A 17,945-nucleotide genomic window follows, 5' to 3' on the forward strand; every position below is an offset into this window, starting at 1 on the left:
CCTCCTCCCTCTCCTCCTCTTGGGCTTCTGCCAGCCCAGCTGAGGCTCAGGGAGCCAGCCTTGCTTGAGCAGCCCAGTCTGTGGGAGCTGATGCTGCTGGAGCTGCCTGACCGTGGAGTGCATCACTGGACATATGTGGTCCTGCAGGTGGATTTTCATTTCAGCAAATGTTGATTAAGCACCTAAAACATGCCAGTCAATTGGGCTGGGCACTCAGAGACCCTCCCATCTCAAGCTTCCACTCTACTGCAGTGCACTGGCCAAGCAATTAGCCTTCCAACCCCTCCCCAGTCTCCTTCCTCACACAGAATCCAGAGCCTCAGCATCCTGCTTGTAAGTCTGCAGCTCTCAAAGCTGGCTCTCAGCGCCCCCCTGCTCCTTCCACCTCCTCATTGTCTGAAGTGTCTGGGTCATCGGCATCCAGGTCCCTGGGTATCTAGGTCAGTCGCTGTGCCCACAGTTCTGGGAAGCAGAGTGTGAACCCACAGCAGGGGCACTGCCCCCAGGCTCAGGGTTATGTTCCTGCCATGGCTGTTTCCCTAATAACCAAGGACTCAGGAAGCTGGGATGGATGGCCTGGGCTCCCTCCTCTTCAACACCTCTGCCATTTAGCAGTCATTGTGCCTGGAGAACAGAACCAGGGCAGGATATGGCTATAGGCCAGGAGACAAGAAGATTTGTTGTTTTGTTTTATAAGCACTGGTTTTTGTTAAACATTTGTGCCAGACTCTGTTCTGTGAAGTTTATCTCATTTGACACAACAGCACCAAGGGCTATCCTAATGTTATTTATTCCTATTTTTCCAAAAAGGAAACGGAGGCTCGGAGAGGTGCCAAATGTATCTCCACAACTAGGGAGTGGTGGAGTCAGGTTTCAAATCCCTGACCCTAAAGCTAGCCGGCAAATCCCTGTGCTTTGCTCTGGGTGAGGCTAAGATCTCCTCAGGACATTTAGAGGATAGTGGTTAAGAATGTGAACTCTCGAGCTAGACTCCTGGGGTTCAAACCCTGGGTCTGCCACCAACTAGCAGAGTGATCTTATTTGGGTTACTTAATATTTTTCTGCCTCAGTTTCCACTTCTGCAAAATGGGTTTAATATAAGTACCTAGGAGTCCCTGGGTGGTGTGAACAGTTACGCACTTGACTACTAGCTGAAAGGTTGGCAGTTCAGATCTTCTCAGAGGGGCCTCAGGAGACAGGCCTGGCGATCTTCTTCTGAAAGGTCACAGCCCTGAAAACCCTATGGAGCAGTTCTACTCTGCACACATGGGTCGATAGGAGTTGGAACAGACTTAACAGTAACTAGCAAGAACAACGAGAACCTAACTTTATCACAGCGTTGTTGAGAGGATTAAATGAGGTAATATAATATTGATAGAGTGCTTAGCACTATCAGTGCCTGGCTTAACAACAACAACAAAAAACTCAGTGCTGTCAAGTTGATTGCAACTCATAGTGACCCTATAGGACAGAGTAGAACTGCTCCATAGGGCTTCCAAGGCTGTGATCTTTATAGAAGCAGACTGCCACATCTTTCTTTCTCAAAGGGGCTGATGGGTTCAAACCACTGACCTTTCGGTTTGCAGACGAATGCTTTAACCACTGTGCTATAGGGCTCCAGCTCAATGCCCGTGAGCTTCATGCCCATGAGCTACACTCTCGGGGAGGGGGCAGGCTTGGAAATGCCTTGAATGCTTGAGAAGCAGGAGTCAGGATGCAGTGTATCCCAGCATACAGTCAGTCCTGCTAGGACACTTGTTTTGAAAATGTGAATTGGCTCCAACACGATTGAAATATTAGGGAACAATTTGAGCAGGGCAGGAATTTTGCACTTGCTGATATGCAGTTTCATTCATGGGACACACTAGGTAAATACAGAAAACACACACCCCTCAAACATCTACCTGTTCCCTCGGTTCACCTGTGTTATCAGCCACACCTGGTGTTCCAACTTTCCATCCAATTCAGACATCCCTGCTTCCACCACTTCACAGTCACTCACAGGCCACAGCTCTTCAGACACCCACTCCCACAAGCCAACTGTAGGTCTTTTTCAAGGTAAAAGTGGCATGTTTAATATTTATGCATTTCTTAACCATTTAACATGTAAAAATGTGCTACCATTTTTTACTAGGTTCCTGTCTTTTTTTCCTTTTAATGTGTTGCTGACAAAGTTTCTGAGTATTGTGCCCCTAACATCATTTTCCCTGTAAAACCTGTTGCTGTCAAGTCGATTCCAATTTATAGCGACCCTATAGGACAGAGTAGACCTGCCCAATAGTGTTTCCAAGGAGCAGCTGGTGGATTCGAACTGCTAACCTTTTGGTTAGCAGCCAAGCTCTTAACCACTGCACCACCAGGGCTCAAGCTCTGTGATTTGTATTGTGGGATTTTTTGTGGCAAGGTCATCTTTAGGATCGCATATCTTGCGTTAGAGCAGAACTGGGTGTACTGTAGGCTCAGCGAGTCTGTGGGGAGGTGGATGGATGGATGGGCATATGGGGGGGGCAGTTAATGGATGGACAGAAAGACAGCCCATAAATCACTGAAACCTTTCAGAGCCACATAATCCACGTCACCGAGAGGACTGCGCAACCTTTTAATTTCTGGATGCAACTGAGTGGGTGATCCATCTGGAAAACAGAATGGAGTCAAACCCCCAAATAACCCAATTACTTCCTTAACCACCGAGAACACAGAAAATCCAGGGGGCAAACCCAGCTCAAAGGTTAATAAAAGATAAATGGGTTTCAGCTCCACAAACAGAACTAACAGGATTTGCAATGCAGGAAATCTCATTTCACCATTAACACAAAATAAAAAGCCAGCAGAACACGGGTTGTAATCCTGTTTCAGGCCCCTGCCTCCTCCCAGGAGGACTGGCTGCTCCAGCCCCCACCCTGCACCCCACCAGCCCGGGCCAGGTCTCAGACATCCACATGCTGTGCATCCTAACAGGTCTGGAATCAGAAATGTCATGAAAAACACCCAGAAGAGGGAAAGGAAGGTCTCCCAGGCCCAGACAGCAGGGCCCAGGAGGCTGTGGTATTTCATTTGTTCGTTCATTCATTCATTCAGCAGATACTCTTGTGCCAGGCCCTGTGTTAAGCTCCTTGCCTGTGTTACCTATCTGACTCTTCCCCCCAACAACTTGACAAAGTCATTACTGTATTCCCATCTTACATGTGAGGAAACTGCAGCTCAGAGAGGTTATAAAGCTTGCCCTAGGGTACACAGCACTGGAATCTAGGGTCTGTATTATGCCAAAGTCCAGTCTTTATTACTACACTTTATTGCCTCCTTTTCCCAGTCTGGGACTAGCTGAAGGGTATACAGCAGTGAGCATTTATTGAGAGCCTACTGCATACGAGGCATACTGCTAATCAATGGATCTAAGTAATAGCATGAATGTGGCATTTATAATTCTGCAAGCTTTTTCTTATCCTTTTCTAATGGATCCTGTGACAGAGGAGATTTTCCAAATATTTAAAACTGGCACCGCACAGGCACTGGCCAGTTAAACAGCTGAATCCTGTCTGGAGGTAAGCGTGAGCTCCAGTTTACAGAACAGAAAACTGAGTGCAGAGAGGGGTCACACAGCAAGCAGCTGGCCAGGGAGGAGCAGACCAGATCTGACTTTGTATCCTCTGCCTGTTTTCCTGCTCCAGGGACGACCCCCAGGAGTGGGGTCTCCAACGTGGTTGGACCTGCCTACACTTCAGTCTTCCTCCCTCCAGCCCCAGCCTGGGGGATGTGATAGCCAGTTCAGGGTTTCTGGGGCGTCAGCCTGGTTCCTTGGCAGCCTGCGAGGCACCCTAGGATGGGAAATCCGGCAGCCGCCCAGATATTATAAACAATTACTGCTAATTACCAGGCCTGCTGGTTCCCCATTGTCTGCCACAATTCCACCAGGAACCGAGGAACAGACAATCAGATGTTGGAGGAAACTTTCGATTTCAGGCTTCGGAAGGCCTCGCTCAGGACTGGGAGCTGAGCTTCTTCAGGGCCTTGGAACCCACAAGGCACCACCATTTTTTAGGCTTTTGGAGCCCAGACCTCCAGGTAGCCAGGGTAGGTGAAAACAAGAGACTCGGGGTGTGGAGGAAAGGCCTTGTTGCCAGCGGTGAGGAAGCCTAGGCCTTCGCCGTGGTGCTGTTAATTAAACATCTTTGGGTTTGCAAGAGTAGTGGGCACATTTCAACCCCAGATATGTAGCTTTTTCTGTACTTTTTTAAAATCAGTTTTTGCATAATTAAGGTAATAGACCCAGAAACTTGGCTGCATGAGTTCAAATACTCCTCTGCCACACTCTCGGTTTGGGTTCGTCCAGAGGCAGACCCTGACAGGGACTCAAGTGGAAGTCGATTATCTCAGGCATCACCAGTATTGGAGTGGGGGATGAGATGCGGAAGGGAGCTAGTGAAGGGGGAGCTATCAAACCTGTTGGCCCTGTGGGCCCCTGGAGCCCAGCCCTGCTGGGGAGCTCGGGGAGACGGCACCGGACATACGGCTGAGTACCACCGAGTTACCCCAACTCAGGACAGCTCCTTGTCATTGATGGAGGGCTCATCCTGGGGGCACTAACCCTCAGGTTGAACGTGTTCTCAGAGTCGGAAAACTAGCCCTCAAACCGAGTTGCAGCGTTAGAGTAGCAGCCTCAGCCAGTAGTGTGCCGAGGAGATGAGTGGGGCCACGCACTAGCTATGTGACTGGGCAAGTTACTTAGCTGTGGGTGGGGCCACATGCTAGCTATGTGATTGGGCAAGTTACTTAGCCATGGGTGGGGCCACACGCTAGCTATGTGATTGGGCAAGTTACTTAGCCATGGGTGGGGCCACACGCTAGCTATGTGATTGGGCAAGTTACTTAGCCATGGGCGGGGCCACACGCTAGCTGTGTGATTGAGCAAGTCACTTAACCTCTAGCGAAATCTATAAAATGGGACTTAGGTATCTAGCTGCTATAACAGAAATACCACAATGGGTGGCTTTAACAAACAGAAATTAGTTTTCTCACGGTTTAGGAGAGCTTCTTTGTCTTAAGTGAAGAGGATCATTAAGTCTAAACTCTCTCCCACCATTCAGGACCCTTACTCGTCAGCCCCAGCCTCGTTCTCTGCTCCTCCTCACGTGTACCTGCTGTAGCCTCTAAGGATTCACTGCACCTGCTCAGACCACCCCAAGCCTTTGCTTGTGCTGTATTCCTCGCCCCCCTCCCCCGCGTGGTATGCCTGCTTTCCTCTTCCCTTGTCTGCTGAACCTGTGTCTCCTTTGGCCCCAGTTCAGAGCCATCCATTCTGGGTCACTTCAGCAACCAATGATCCCTCCCTTCTGACTGACCCTAGACTCCCACCAGGGGCAGATTATCCAATAGGCAAGGTAAGCACGGTGCTTATCTTGCTTACCAGATCATCTGTAGTGAACAATTTCACATTTTTCACCACATCAAAGATTCTGCTTCTAGGTATGGTTGGCATCTATTTTTCTTCCAACCCCACAGCACCTTCCTACAGAATCAAAGCTTCTTTTCAAATTTACAATCCCTAGCGGGCAGATGACCCAGTAAGCACTGGGCTTACTTACTAATCTGTAGTAAACCACTTCATGTGTGAAATTTTTCACTACTGATCTGGTAAGAAGGTAATCACCGTGCTTACCTTATCTATCAGATAATCAGCTCTGGCTCTCACCACCTGCTGTGGACAGGATTATGTTATGGTCTTTATTTTGGAGCAACACGTTTCCCCAGCAAAGTAGTAAGTTCTTTGCACACACGGCCTTCTCTTGTCTCCCCCGGAAGTTTACTTGGAATTGAATACCTAAGAGTGCACAAAAACTTTGACCGGGCAGTAGCCTTGTGTGGCGACTCCAGGTATGTTCAGAGTAGAGCTGCGCTCCATAGAGTCTTTTTTTTAGTTTCATTTTTGGTGAAAATATACACAGCAGAACCCCCGCTCCCATTCCACAGTTTCTGAACATAATGTCCAGTAACACTGGTTACATTCTTCATATTGTGTCAATATCTCATTATTTCTGTTCTAGTTGTTTCACTTCCATTTATTTAATCTCCCTGCCCTTCACCTTCTCATATACGCTTTAAAATAGGTGTTGACCCTTTGGTCTTACACGTTTTTGTTGTTGTGTGCTTTCGAGTCTATTCTGCTTCATAGCAACTCTGCAGGACAGAGTAGAACTGCCCCAGACGGTTTCCAAGGCTGTAATCTTTATGGAAGCAGATTGTCACATCGTTCTCCTGTGGAACAGCTGCTGGGTTTGAACCACTGACTTTTCAGTTAGCAGCCAAACACTTAACCACTGAGCTAGCAGGGTTCCTTTGGTCTTATATAAAAACCAAACCAAACCCATTGCCATTGAGCCAATTCTGACTCATAGCAACCCTCTTGGACAGAGTAGAACTGCCCCATAGAGTTTCCAAGGAGTGCCTGGTGGATTTGAACTGCCAGCCTTTGCTGAGCAGCCGTAGCTTTTAACCACTATGCCACCAGGGTTTCCTGGTCATATATATATATATATATATATATATCTTAATGCAATAGTCAAGGGTGACAATCTTTACTCTTTGGGCTAAACTGTTACTTAATTTAAAGGTGAACTTCAGGGGATAGTTTCAATTCAAGGTTTGAAAAGCAACTCAGGGCCATAGGGTTTTCAGTGGTTGATTTTTTGGAAGTATCATCAGGCCTTTCTTCCAAGGTGCCTCTGGGTGGACTTGAAACTCCAACCTTTCAGTTAGCAGCCAAACACATTAGCTGTTTGTACCACCCAGAGACCCCATATTATTATATAAATACACGTAATTTTAATTATACAGGCAGTTCCTGGGTTATGAATGAGATCTGTTCCTGACTGTGCCTTTAAGTTGAATTTGTAGGTAATTTGTAAGTCAGAACAGGTGTACATGGCTCTTATTTAGCCTTACTTTAAAAAAGCTGCACATGCGCCAAGTGAAGGTGATCGTGATGAAGAATTTGTTTCCAGGAGAGGTTGGTTCAGTCATTTCAAAGTGAAGGTAAATTTACATAACAGTAAAGTGCAAGGTGAAGTTGTCTGTCAGTCCGACATTTGTAACCCGGGAACTTACTATATTATAAAATATGTAACAAGTATTATTACTCTTGGAGCCCCGGTGGAGCAGTGGTTAAGAGCTTGGCTGCTAATCAAAAGGTTGGCAGTTCAAATCCACCAGCCATTTCTTGGAAACCCTATGGGGCAGTTCCACTCTGTCCTATAGGTCACTATGAATCAGAATTGACTTGATGGCAATGGGTTTTGGGGTTTATTATTATTGACATATAACCAAGAAAAAAAGATGAAATGACTTGCTTTGGACTGAGCTTGGTCCAAGAGCTCCCATAGTGCCATCAGAACTTGGTCTCTTAGCTAGTTTGATGGCTGCTAGACGCTCCAGGCCTATGTCCCAGGTTCATGGCTGCTGGAAAAGAGAGCTTCTCATTTCCCACAATTCAAACAAAGCTTCCAGGCCAGATTCCTGGGGGCTGGATTGGGGCACACACCTGCCCCTGAGCCAATCATTGGCCCAAGGGAGGGAGTACCCTGATTGGCCAGGCAATGGGGCTGGGTCTGTGCCTCTCCATGGGATGCACACCCAGTGAGAGTGGGGAAGGGGCTCCCCAAAGGAGAGTTGAGGTCTTGTTATCAAAGGATGGATATTGAGCACCCAAGCAGCAGCCACAAATGGACACCTTCAAGTTCAATGTCCACTGGCCCAACGCATTGCAGACTTTCCTGTGCAAACAAACCATCTAGGGGTCATGTTAAAATAGAGTCTGACTCAGCAGACTGTGAGTCCTTGGGCCATACTCTGAGTATCAAGGCACTAACACACATATGCCAGGCACTTGTGACAAACGTTGTTAGGTGTTCTCAAGTTGGTTCAGTAGCAGCCTTGTATACGACAGAACAAAACGCTGCCCAGTCCTGTGCCATCCTCACAATTGTTGCTATGTTTGAGCTCATTGTTAACAGCCATTATATGTCAGTCCATCTCATTGAGGGTCTTCCTCTTTTTTGCTGACCCCCCACTTTACCAAGCATGATGTCCTCCAGGGACTGGTCCCTCCTGATAATAGGTCCAAAGTTCGTAAGACAAAGTCTCACCAGCCTCACTTCTAAGGAACATTTTGGCTGTACTTCTTCTGACTCTTAGCAACTGTCATATCCATTTAATGGAGATGGAATCTAAGAGTTAGCAAGGGCAGGTAGGGAAATGATACAGGACACAAAAGCTAAGCCCTGGAGTTTTGGAGTAGGAGCTGAAATTTTAGGGTGGTTAAGACTAGGGAGAGTTAGGACACCGTCTGCTGAGGCTTGGTGGTGCCTGTGGACCAAAATTGCATGCAATAAGGGACATTCTAGAGCCGACTACCTGAGTCGCCGGAGTTTTCTGTCTGGCCCCTGGGAACATTTGACTTATCTCCTCTTTTCTTCTTGCAGCCTTAACTATGGGGGAGTCTGCCTGGCATCGGACGCCCAGTTCAGTGACTTTCTAGGCAGCATGGGGCCAGCGCAGTTTGTGGGCCGCCAGACCCTGGCCACCACTCCAATGGGTGAGTGTCCCAAGGCCTGTTTGAAGCCAGAGGGCCTGGCCCACAATTGCCAAGCCCTTAGCAGGACCTGGAACTTGGTGTGGGAGTTGATTCTGGGTTTGTTTGGGGCTAGGAGCAGGGGAAGAGGGTTTCTTCTCTAAGAAGAGGAGGAACTGAGCCCTTACTGAGCTTCTAGGTTATTTCCCAGTCGTATCTCTTGCAGGAGATGTGGAGATCGGCTTGCAGGAGCGGAATGGTCAGCTTGAAGTAGACATCATCCAGGCTCGCGGCCTGACGGCCAAGCCAGGCTCGAAGACACTGCCAGGTGTGGGAGCTGCCCACCCCTCTGCAAGGCGGGGATGGAGGTCTGGACAGGGGATCCAGAGGGACGCCTGGGCTCTAGAAGGGAGAAAAAGGGGCCCAAGTATGTAGGACCCCTCTGTCCCTGCCCTAATGACTTCCATGGTGGTTTAGGGCTCATTCTGGGACCTATTAAGGTTGTTGACCTTGGTGTTCTCCCCCACCGGACTAAGCTGGAGGGCAGGGACCATCTTTCCTGTTTGTCATTATATCCCAGTGCCTAGTAGGATGCCTGGTACACAGTAGGAGCTCAGCAAGCATTAACTGAATGAGTGGGTCAGAAGATTAAAGTGTAGCCAGGGAAGGGGTGGGTGAATCAAGGGCTAACAGGTTAAGTATAGAAGTGCCAAAGGCAGTGAGGACCACCAGAGGAGGTGGAGTAGGTCCCACCCACCCACTTGACCCTGTTGCCTCCTCTCCAGGCCCCATGCAGGCACTCCAGTCCCCAGCAGCGGGTGGGTGGCTTTTCTCTACTTCACCCTTTGCCCTCACTATGAGGGCCAGAGCCAACACTGACCCCCACTGGCCTCTGTCCCCAGCGGCCTACATCAAGGCCTACCTGCTAGAGAATGGTGTCTGCATTGCCAAGAAGAAGACCAAAGTCGCTCGCAAGTCACTGGACCCACTGTATAACCAGGTGCTCCTGTTTCCTGAGAGCCCCCAGGGCAAAGTCCTGCAGGTGAGGGGCACTGGGGTGCAGAGTGAGGGGCAGGGAAATCATGACCGTTGATGATCTGAGTGCCACAACCTTTTGTGTAGCTTTGAATGTGGTCCTCTCTGAGCCTCAATTTCTTCATCTATAAAATGAGGATGACAATAGTTTCTACCTGGTAATATTACTGTCGTGGACTGAATTATGTCCTCCCAAAAATGTGTGTATTAACTTGATTAGGCCATAATTCCCAGTTGTCTGTGGTTGTCTTCCATTTTGTGATTGTAATTTTCTGTTAAAGAGGATTAGGGTGGGATTGTAACACCCTTACCCAGGTCATATATCTTATCCAACATACAGGGAGTTTCCCCGGGGTGTGACCTGAACTACCTTTTATCTTACAAGAGATAAAAGGAAAGGGAAGCTAGCAGAGAGGGGGAACATCATACCACCAAGAATGCAGTGTGGGGAGAAGAGCATGTCCTCTGGGCCCAGGGTTCCTGAGCAGAGAAGCTCCTAGTCCAGGGGAAGATTGACAGCAAGGACCCCTCTCCAGAGCCGGCAGAGAAAGAAAGCCTTCCCCTGGAGCTGACACCATGAATTTGGACTTCTAGCCTACTGGACTGTGAGAAAATAAGTTTCTCTTTGTTAACGCTATCCACTTGTGGTATCTGTGTTATAGCAGCACTAGATGACTAAGACAGCTACTGTGACTGTGAAATGTGTTGTTTGTGCAAAAAAAAAAAAAAAAGCATTTGCAAGGTTGGCCTGTAGTAATGCTCTACAAATGGCTGCCAAAATTATTAATCTCTGGAGGCTAGGGGCATGACCTGGAGCACAGTGATAACCGTCTGAGGGTCTATTGAGGATGTTTGGCTCCTGGCCAATAAAAAAAAACCCGAATCAAACCCGTTGCCGTTGTGTCAATTCCAATTCATAGCAACACTATAGGACAGAATAGAACTGCTCCATAGGGTTTCCAAGGAGCAGCTGGTGGATTCGAACTGCTGACCTTTTGGTTAACAGTTGAACTCTTAACTACTGAGTGACCAGGGCTCTTCCTAGCCATTAGGAGGGTACTATTAATGAGTGCTCCGATTAATGTCAGAGCAGGACAGACCCCACCACAAGTGAAATCAGAATGCCAGTGACAGTGACTCTACCTGTGCCCCCAAAGTGGGGCTTCTGATGAGCTGCTACAGGTGCACTGAATTCTTGTTAGTTGAGTAGGCAAGTGATTTAACTTCTTTGTGCCTCAGTTTACACATCTGTGAAATGGGATAATGCTTCCTCCTGTGCAAAGTTGTTGGGAAGATTGAATCTAAGGCTGGTTTAGCCTTAGCATAGTCCCTGGAACACATTAAACAATGATGTTGGCTCACGTTGTCTTAACATTACCCTCGACGCTGGAGGAGCAGCTTGTAGCTCACAGTGAGCTTTTACATCCATGCTGTCCTTCGGTCCTCGCCTGTGAGGTACATTGAATTGGAATCATCCCAGTTTTACCAAAAAGGACACTGAGGCTCAATGAGGTTAACTGACTTGCCTGGGATCACACAGCCAGTAAGTGGCAGAGCTGGGGTATGAGCCTAAGTATGTCTGACTCCAAAGGCTTGCTTTAAACCCCAGGCTCTACTGAGTGAATGAACCTTCCCTACCCTCATAGAAGGGGATGGAGGAAGAAGCTGGGGTGTAAGGCAGCAAAATGAGGGCCCCACAGCCCCAGAACCTGCCCAAGTGGCAGCTGAAAGAGAGGGTGGGGGCCAAGAAATGGAAAGGCACTGCAAAAAAAGGATCTGGTTGAAAAAAGGGCATAAGCTAGTATCATAGACAGTACCAGCCATTTTTGAAACTTTGTGTCATGTTTGGGGGTTTGGGGGTTTCTGAGGGTCTGGAAACAGAGGCTCCTGGGGCAAGAAGTCAGGGGACTTCTGATGTAGGACCAACCTCCAAGGCCTGGGTTCAAAAATGGGCAGTGTGGAAGATGGATGGAGAGGCAAGACTGGAGATGGGAATTCAATCAGCCAGGCCACCAGTAATGGGGATACTGGAGACATGAAAATATGGATGGACTTGAGCAAAATTTTTTTGTCATACTTTTTTTTTCTGTTTTAATTATTCATTGTTGTTGAGAGTCTACACAGCAGAACATACACCAATTCAACAATTTCTACATGTGTACTGATTACATTCTTTGAGTTGTGCAGCCATTCTCACCGTCCTTTTCTGAGTTTTTTCTCCTCCAGTTACATAAACTCACTGCCTGCTAAGTTTCCTATCCACATTTTTGAGTTGCTGTTGTCAGTCTGATCCCATGTAGACAGTTCTTTAAAAGAGCACAATACTCAAGGCAGACATTCTTTACTAATTAAGCTAGACTATGGTTTGGTTTACCTGTGTTTCATTGACTATGCAAAGGCATTTGCCTTTGTGGATCATAACAAATTATAGATAACATTGTGAAGAATGGGAATTCCAGAACATTTAATTGCGCTCATGAGGAACCTGTACTTAGACCAAGGGCAGTTGTTCAAACAGAACAAGGGGATACTGCATGATTTAAAATCAGGAAAGATGTGTGTCAGGGTTGTATCCTTTCGTCATATTTATTCAGTCTATATGCAGAGCATATAGTCCGAGAAGTTAGGCTATATGAAGAAGAACGTGGTATCAGAATTGGAGGAAGACTCCTTAACAACCTGCAATATGCAGATGATACAACCTTGCTTGCTGAAAGTGAAGAGGACTTGAAGCACTTACTGATGAAGATCAAAGACTACAGCCTTCAGTATGGATTACATCTCAACATTAAAAAAGAAAAGAAAAATCCTCACTACTACACCAATAAACAACATCATGATAAATGGAGAAAAGATTGAAGTTGTCAAGGATTTCATTTTATTTGGATCCATAGTCAACACCCATGGAAGCACCAGTCAAGAAATCAAACGACGTATTGCATTGGGGAAATCTGCTACAAAAGACCTCTTTAAAGTGTTAAAACGCAAAGACGTCACCATGAGGACTAAAGTGTGTCTGACTCAAGCCATGGTGTTTTCAATCGCCTCGTCTGCATGCACAAGCTAGACAGTGAATAAGGAAGACTGAAGAAGAATTGATGCCTTTGAATTGTGGTGTTGGCGAAGAATATTGCATATACCATGGACTGCCAGAAGAATGAACAAATCTGTCTTGGAAGAAGCACAGCCAGAATACCCTTTAGAAGCGAGGATGGCGAGACTTCATCTTACATACTTTGGAAATGTTATCAGGAAGGACCAGTACCTGAAGAAGGACATCATGCTTGGTAAAGTAGAGGGTCAGCTAAAAAGGGGAAGACCCTCAATGAGATGGATTAACACAGTGGCTGCAACGATGAGCTCAAACATAGCAACATTTGGGAGGATGGAACAGAACCGGGCAATGTTTCGTTCTTTTGTTCATGGGGTTGTTATGAATTGGAACTGACTCGATGGCACTTAACAACAACAATATTATTTGGTTTAAAGAAGACTTCAGGGGATATATTTGGTTTAAAGTTTAAAGATTCCTTTGGGTTTATCTAGCCTCAATGGCTCCTGAAAGTCTGGATTCCATCTGGATTATTCTATAGAATCTTTGATCCAAATATTCAGTAGTAGTAGCTGGACACCGACTTGAGCAATTTTGAGGAGGTAGAATCCACAGGATTTGGAGATGAATGGTGTGTGGGATATTCTGATGTGGGGTCTGTGGATGGCATTGGTAGAATTTGAACCACTGTGTCTCTTGCCTCGCAGGTGATCGTGTGGGGGAACTACGGGCGGATGGAGCGGAAGCAGTTCATGGGCGTGGCCCGTGTGCTGCTGGAGGAGCTGGACTTGACCACCCTGGCCGTGGGCTGGTACAAGCTATTTCCCACCTCCTCTATGGTGGACCCAGCCACAGGCCCCCTGCTCCGGCAGGCATCCCAGTTGTCCCTCGAGAGCACCGTGGGGCCCTGTGGCGAGCGATCTTAGTGCCGGGGATGGGGAGGGGCTCCCCAAGATGGCCTGGAGACCTCCGAGCCCCAGCCTGGAACCCCAGGCCCTGAGGCACACTATACAGAGGATCATGGGGCTCTCCCCCACAGGGGGGAAGCAGAAAGGGGAGACCTGCCCCCCTTGGGCCCCTCCTCACCCCTTCTTTGCCTCTTACCCCCTGAGACCCTCCCTCTCCCAACGGGATTGGCTGCACTTTTGACTTGGCCGGTTCTTGACCTGGTGGATGTGGCTGAAGTCCAGAGAAAGGAAAGACTGAGGTGGCAGAGCAAACCACTCTTCTGTCCCAAACACTGTCCAACCTCCCTGCCTCCCTTTTTCCCTCCTTGGAAGCTCGCTGCCCAGAGCCAAGTCCAGAACCCAGCCGGCCATCTCCATGGTGCCAATTACCAGCAAGTGTCTTTCCTGCGGCACCGGGTTCAGGCAGCTACTCCTGCCCCAAAGCTGATGGGGCAGCTTTGCAAGGATCCGGAGCCAGCTCCTTGGGGCCCAGGGCCCCAACTTGAAGAGGAGCTCAGGCCTCCCTCCGCCTGCCTGTGGAAGGAGCTTTGCCGCAGCCTGTCTGAGTCCATCTGTCCGTCCCCTTCTGCCTGCCCCTCTTTCAGTGGCTCTAGGAATTTGTGTCCAGCAGAGATCAAAGGAAAGGAGGAGGTGTCTGGGGCCTGGTGCAGTGACTGCAGACCCCCAGGGCACCTTGCTTCATGGGGCTGCCACAGCCAGTTTGGGAACTTCTGGGGGACCAGAAAGAGCTTTGTCATTGCTGTTTTGGCAGAGGAGCTGAGGGGTCCTGATTCTCTAGAACCGGAGCCCCGAAAGCTCCCCATTTCTGTATTTTGGGGGTGCTGGTTTGGAGGGGAGGCTAAGGAAAGCTGGGCTGGGATTAGGGGTGCCAAGGTAAAGGTTTCCTAAACAGGAGAATCCCTCTTTGTTGGATGAGGTCAAAGGTCATCTTATCTACACCCCCTCTTCCCCCAGGCTGGAAACCTGGGGAGGGGATGGAGTTCCTCTATTTTAGTCTTTTTCAACAAACCATCCAGTACTAAGGGCAGGACCTGCTATCCTGGCCTCATTGACCTTGGCTCAAGGCAAGACAGTTGTAGGAGAGAAAGGCTGGAGCAGATATGAGTGCAGGAATCGGGGGCTGGCTCTCAGGCAGCCCTGGGTAGCTGCCTTCCCGCCCTGGCCCTCCCTAGGGCCTGCGGGAACCCTTTTGCATGCTGGGGAGGACGAAGGCTGGCCCTTCTTTATAGAAGCACATTCCTGCCACCTCCCCTGGGAGGCACCCAGCAGCCCACCACCCCTCTTGACCCAGTCCCTGCTGTGTAGGGCGTAGTCCCGGTTAGCTGGGTAGAGTTAGTGTCCCCAGCCCTGGGGCCTGCCCTTAGCTCATACATAGTCCTAACACAGTCCCAGGACAGGGCGGGAAGAGACACAAATACATTCCGGGAGAGGCAGTTTCTTCACTGGCTGGGGCCCAGATGGGCAGCCTGGTTCATGGAGGCCAGCCCCTCCTTGTTCCCGCCCTCTCCCCCTGTAGGGTCATAGCTGGGGCTGCCCATTATACTCAAACACTCTGATTTATTATCCTCAGTACCGATTTTATTTATGAAGCACTTCTGGGGGCGGCTGGGCCTTGGTGGAGGGGCCTGGACACCATTGGAGGGCATAGTTTCTCCGGGTGATGCCCAGGCTGTGTGGTTGACTGGGCTGTTCCTTCCACCTAGACATTCTGGGCTCCCCTCAGCCTGGATGTCTTTTAAAGTTCTGGTTGAGCTTTATCACCCTCATGGAGTTTCTCACACTGCATTGGAAGGGGAGATGGGGTGCCCCCTTTGTCCAGGGGGTCTTCAGAGCTTCTTGGCATTGTGGCAGGTCAAATCCCAAGGCTGGGCTCTGGATCTGTCTGGAAGGTAAAACAAGGAGCACAGATGCCTGTGTTCTCCCAGGATGAGGCCTGGAGACAGACCAGTTATGCGAGGGCCCCTGGGAAGCCCAGCGGAGATGCCAGGAAGGAGCAAGGCTCTGGGGGACTCACAGCCAAGGCTCAGACCAGCCCCTCCCCCATTTTTTTAACCAGTATGATTTCTCTGCTGTTTGTTTATTACCATTTAGAATATTTTGAGCCAGGAGAGCGCCTTTTCTCTCCAACCATTGCTGCTCTGGTTGTTTAGGGGCAGCTTTTGGAAGACGGGCTAGGCCTAGCTGTCCCAGCCAGCGGGAGAGGGGCTTGGAGCTGACTTGGCCTCCCCTCCAGCCTGAGCCCCCTCTGGTGACTGTATCACCTTTACAAAGAGGGTGAGAGCTCCGAAGCAATAACAACACCCTGGGGGTGGTCACCAGGGGCCCCCTCGGTGGTTTTCTTGTTTGTTTTGTGAAATCTCTGTTCACCTCCTGGAGGGGTGGGCTGGGGTGGGGGCTGGAGCCCTGTTTCTTTGTATCATCGTTGTGAGCACGTGCCCTCTTCAAAGGGGCTCTGACCATTTGGCATGGGAACCACTGTCTGCCCTCACCAAAGGACGGGGGTCTGGGGCTGGGGAGTGGCTCTTTTCATTATTAGCTTTGGGAAATCTTCAAACCCAGCCTGCTCCTGCTGCTGACTGACCCTTCTCCAGCAGCCCTTGAACACCACCATGGGGGAGGAGCAGACAGGGTGGAGTTTGAGGGCCTTTTGGGGGGTTGGGTCTCTAGGGGATGAGGCTTTTTTCAATCCCAGCAGTCACAGGCAGGGGTACTGTGGGAGGGAGACAGCTCCATTTTCCTTCTCCAGAATTCTCTTCATTCTAAAGGGGAAGTGTCTTTGAGACTATCTAGTGAAGTCCACTTTCATTTTGCAGACAGAAGACGGAGGCCCAGTGCAAAGGTGCCCTTGGGATCACCTGTGAGTTCCGTGTCACCCTCAGCTGGGTCTCCTCCCAGCAGCTGGAGCAAAGTGGGCCCCCCACTTTCCTCAGCACTTCTTCCTCCTTTCTCTTTGGAGCCTCCTAGTGGCTGAAGATGGGGAGGGCAAGTTGTAGCCCATCTGAGAATTTAGGTCCAGAAGCAGGAAGTGACTTGTCAGACACCCCTCAGCAAGTAAGTAAGTGATGGGGGCAGAACCAGGGCCTACGTTGCGTTGTGTGTCTCCCCTTAACAGTCAGGAGACCATTTCTCCAGGGAATGTCTGCCATGATATTAGCCCTGGGTGCACAACCCTGGTTGGTTCCATCTAGGTGGGTCAGTAGCTCACTTTCTGGGCTAGGGTTTGTGGGAGGAGGTTGGCATAGAGACTTAGTTCACATGGGGGTCTGGCCTCACTGACTGAGGAGGCACAGGTTCCGGTCTAGGCCTTGCTGCCTGGGTGGGGGCTTCCGCAGGTGGGCTGTAGCCCCTCCAACTGGAGGGAGAGTTTCTGCCCAGGCTGTGAGAGGGTGGGGGCAGTTGTAGAACCCCTTATCTAAAGGAAATCCATGCACAAACCTTCAGATATAGTAACGTCTGACCTTCCTGTAGTGCTTCTCAAATGTTTTGTTTTCAAAGTGCTTGTACCTCAAGTGGACCATTTGACCCTCACAAGAGCCCCTGGGCAGTAGGAGGGGGTGGGGTGTCACCGCCTCCATTTTAAAGAGGAGGAAGCTGAGGCCCTGGGAGGGGAAGGTGCCGTCCTAAGACCCTGCTTTAAGTTAGTGCAGAGCTCCATCGTGAGGAAGTAGAGCAGATAGTTTGTTGTTAGGTGCCATCGAGTCAATTTCGACTCATAGCGACTCCATGTGACAGAGCAGAACTGCCCAGTTGGGTTTTCTAGGCTGTCATCTTTATGGGAGCAGATCACTAGGAATTTCTTCCATGGAGTGGCTGCGTGGGCTTGAACCACCGACCTTTCGGGTAGCAGCTAAGCGCTTAACCCGTGTGCCACCAGGGCTCCTAGACTGGATTATTTAGGGAGTGGTTATGCACTTTACAAGCTGCTTCATCATCCATCTCCTTCAACCAGGGAGCTCCTGGGCTCATTCCAGTGCTCGAAACACCAGAGGCCCACTCCCCTTGGAGGCACAGCTGTTGCGTCAAGCAAGGTCACCTGCATTTATTTATTGAGTAGCAGCACTGTGCCACGCCCAGGGGACAAACACTCCCTCCCCCATCCGTAGTGACTCCTCTGAGAGGGCCGTATCTGCAGAACAGCACCTCAGAGCGGATGGGAAGCTTCCATGTCCGTGAGCTCATCTGACTCCCCGCTCCATGAGGTAGGCTGACAGTGCCCGTTTTACTCGGAGCTTCTGTGAGGGTGAGGTGAGGACTTGAACCCAGGGCCTTAGGCATCACATCTGGAATCCTTTCACTACGACTGCCTCCTCGGGGGCGGCAGGAGGGC

General features: G+C 49.5%; 1 protein-coding gene across 1 annotated transcript in view; it reads left to right on the forward strand.

Moving 5' to 3' along the window:
• Window positions 1-17,621, forward strand: part of RIMS4 (regulating synaptic membrane exocytosis 4) — a 66,593-nt gene extending 48,972 nt beyond the window's left edge. The window contains exons 3-6 of the mRNA XM_049869856.1: window positions 8,475-8,587; window positions 8,790-8,891; window positions 9,466-9,605; window positions 13,358-17,621. Of these exons, the coding sequence (XP_049725813.1) occupies window positions 8,475-8,587; window positions 8,790-8,891; window positions 9,466-9,605; window positions 13,358-13,576 (574 nt within the window). The 3' untranslated portion in view covers window positions 13,577-17,621. The remainder of the gene's footprint in view (window positions 1-8,474; window positions 8,588-8,789; window positions 8,892-9,465; window positions 9,606-13,357) is intronic.
• The last annotated feature ends 324 nt before the right edge of the window (window positions 17,622-17,945 follow it).

This window comes from Elephas maximus, chromosome 25 (genome assembly GCF_024166365.1).
Source record: "Elephas maximus indicus isolate mEleMax1 chromosome 25, mEleMax1 primary haplotype, whole genome shotgun sequence".
In the NCBI taxonomy this organism is placed as follows: Eukaryota; Metazoa; Chordata; class Mammalia; order Proboscidea; family Elephantidae; genus Elephas; species Elephas maximus.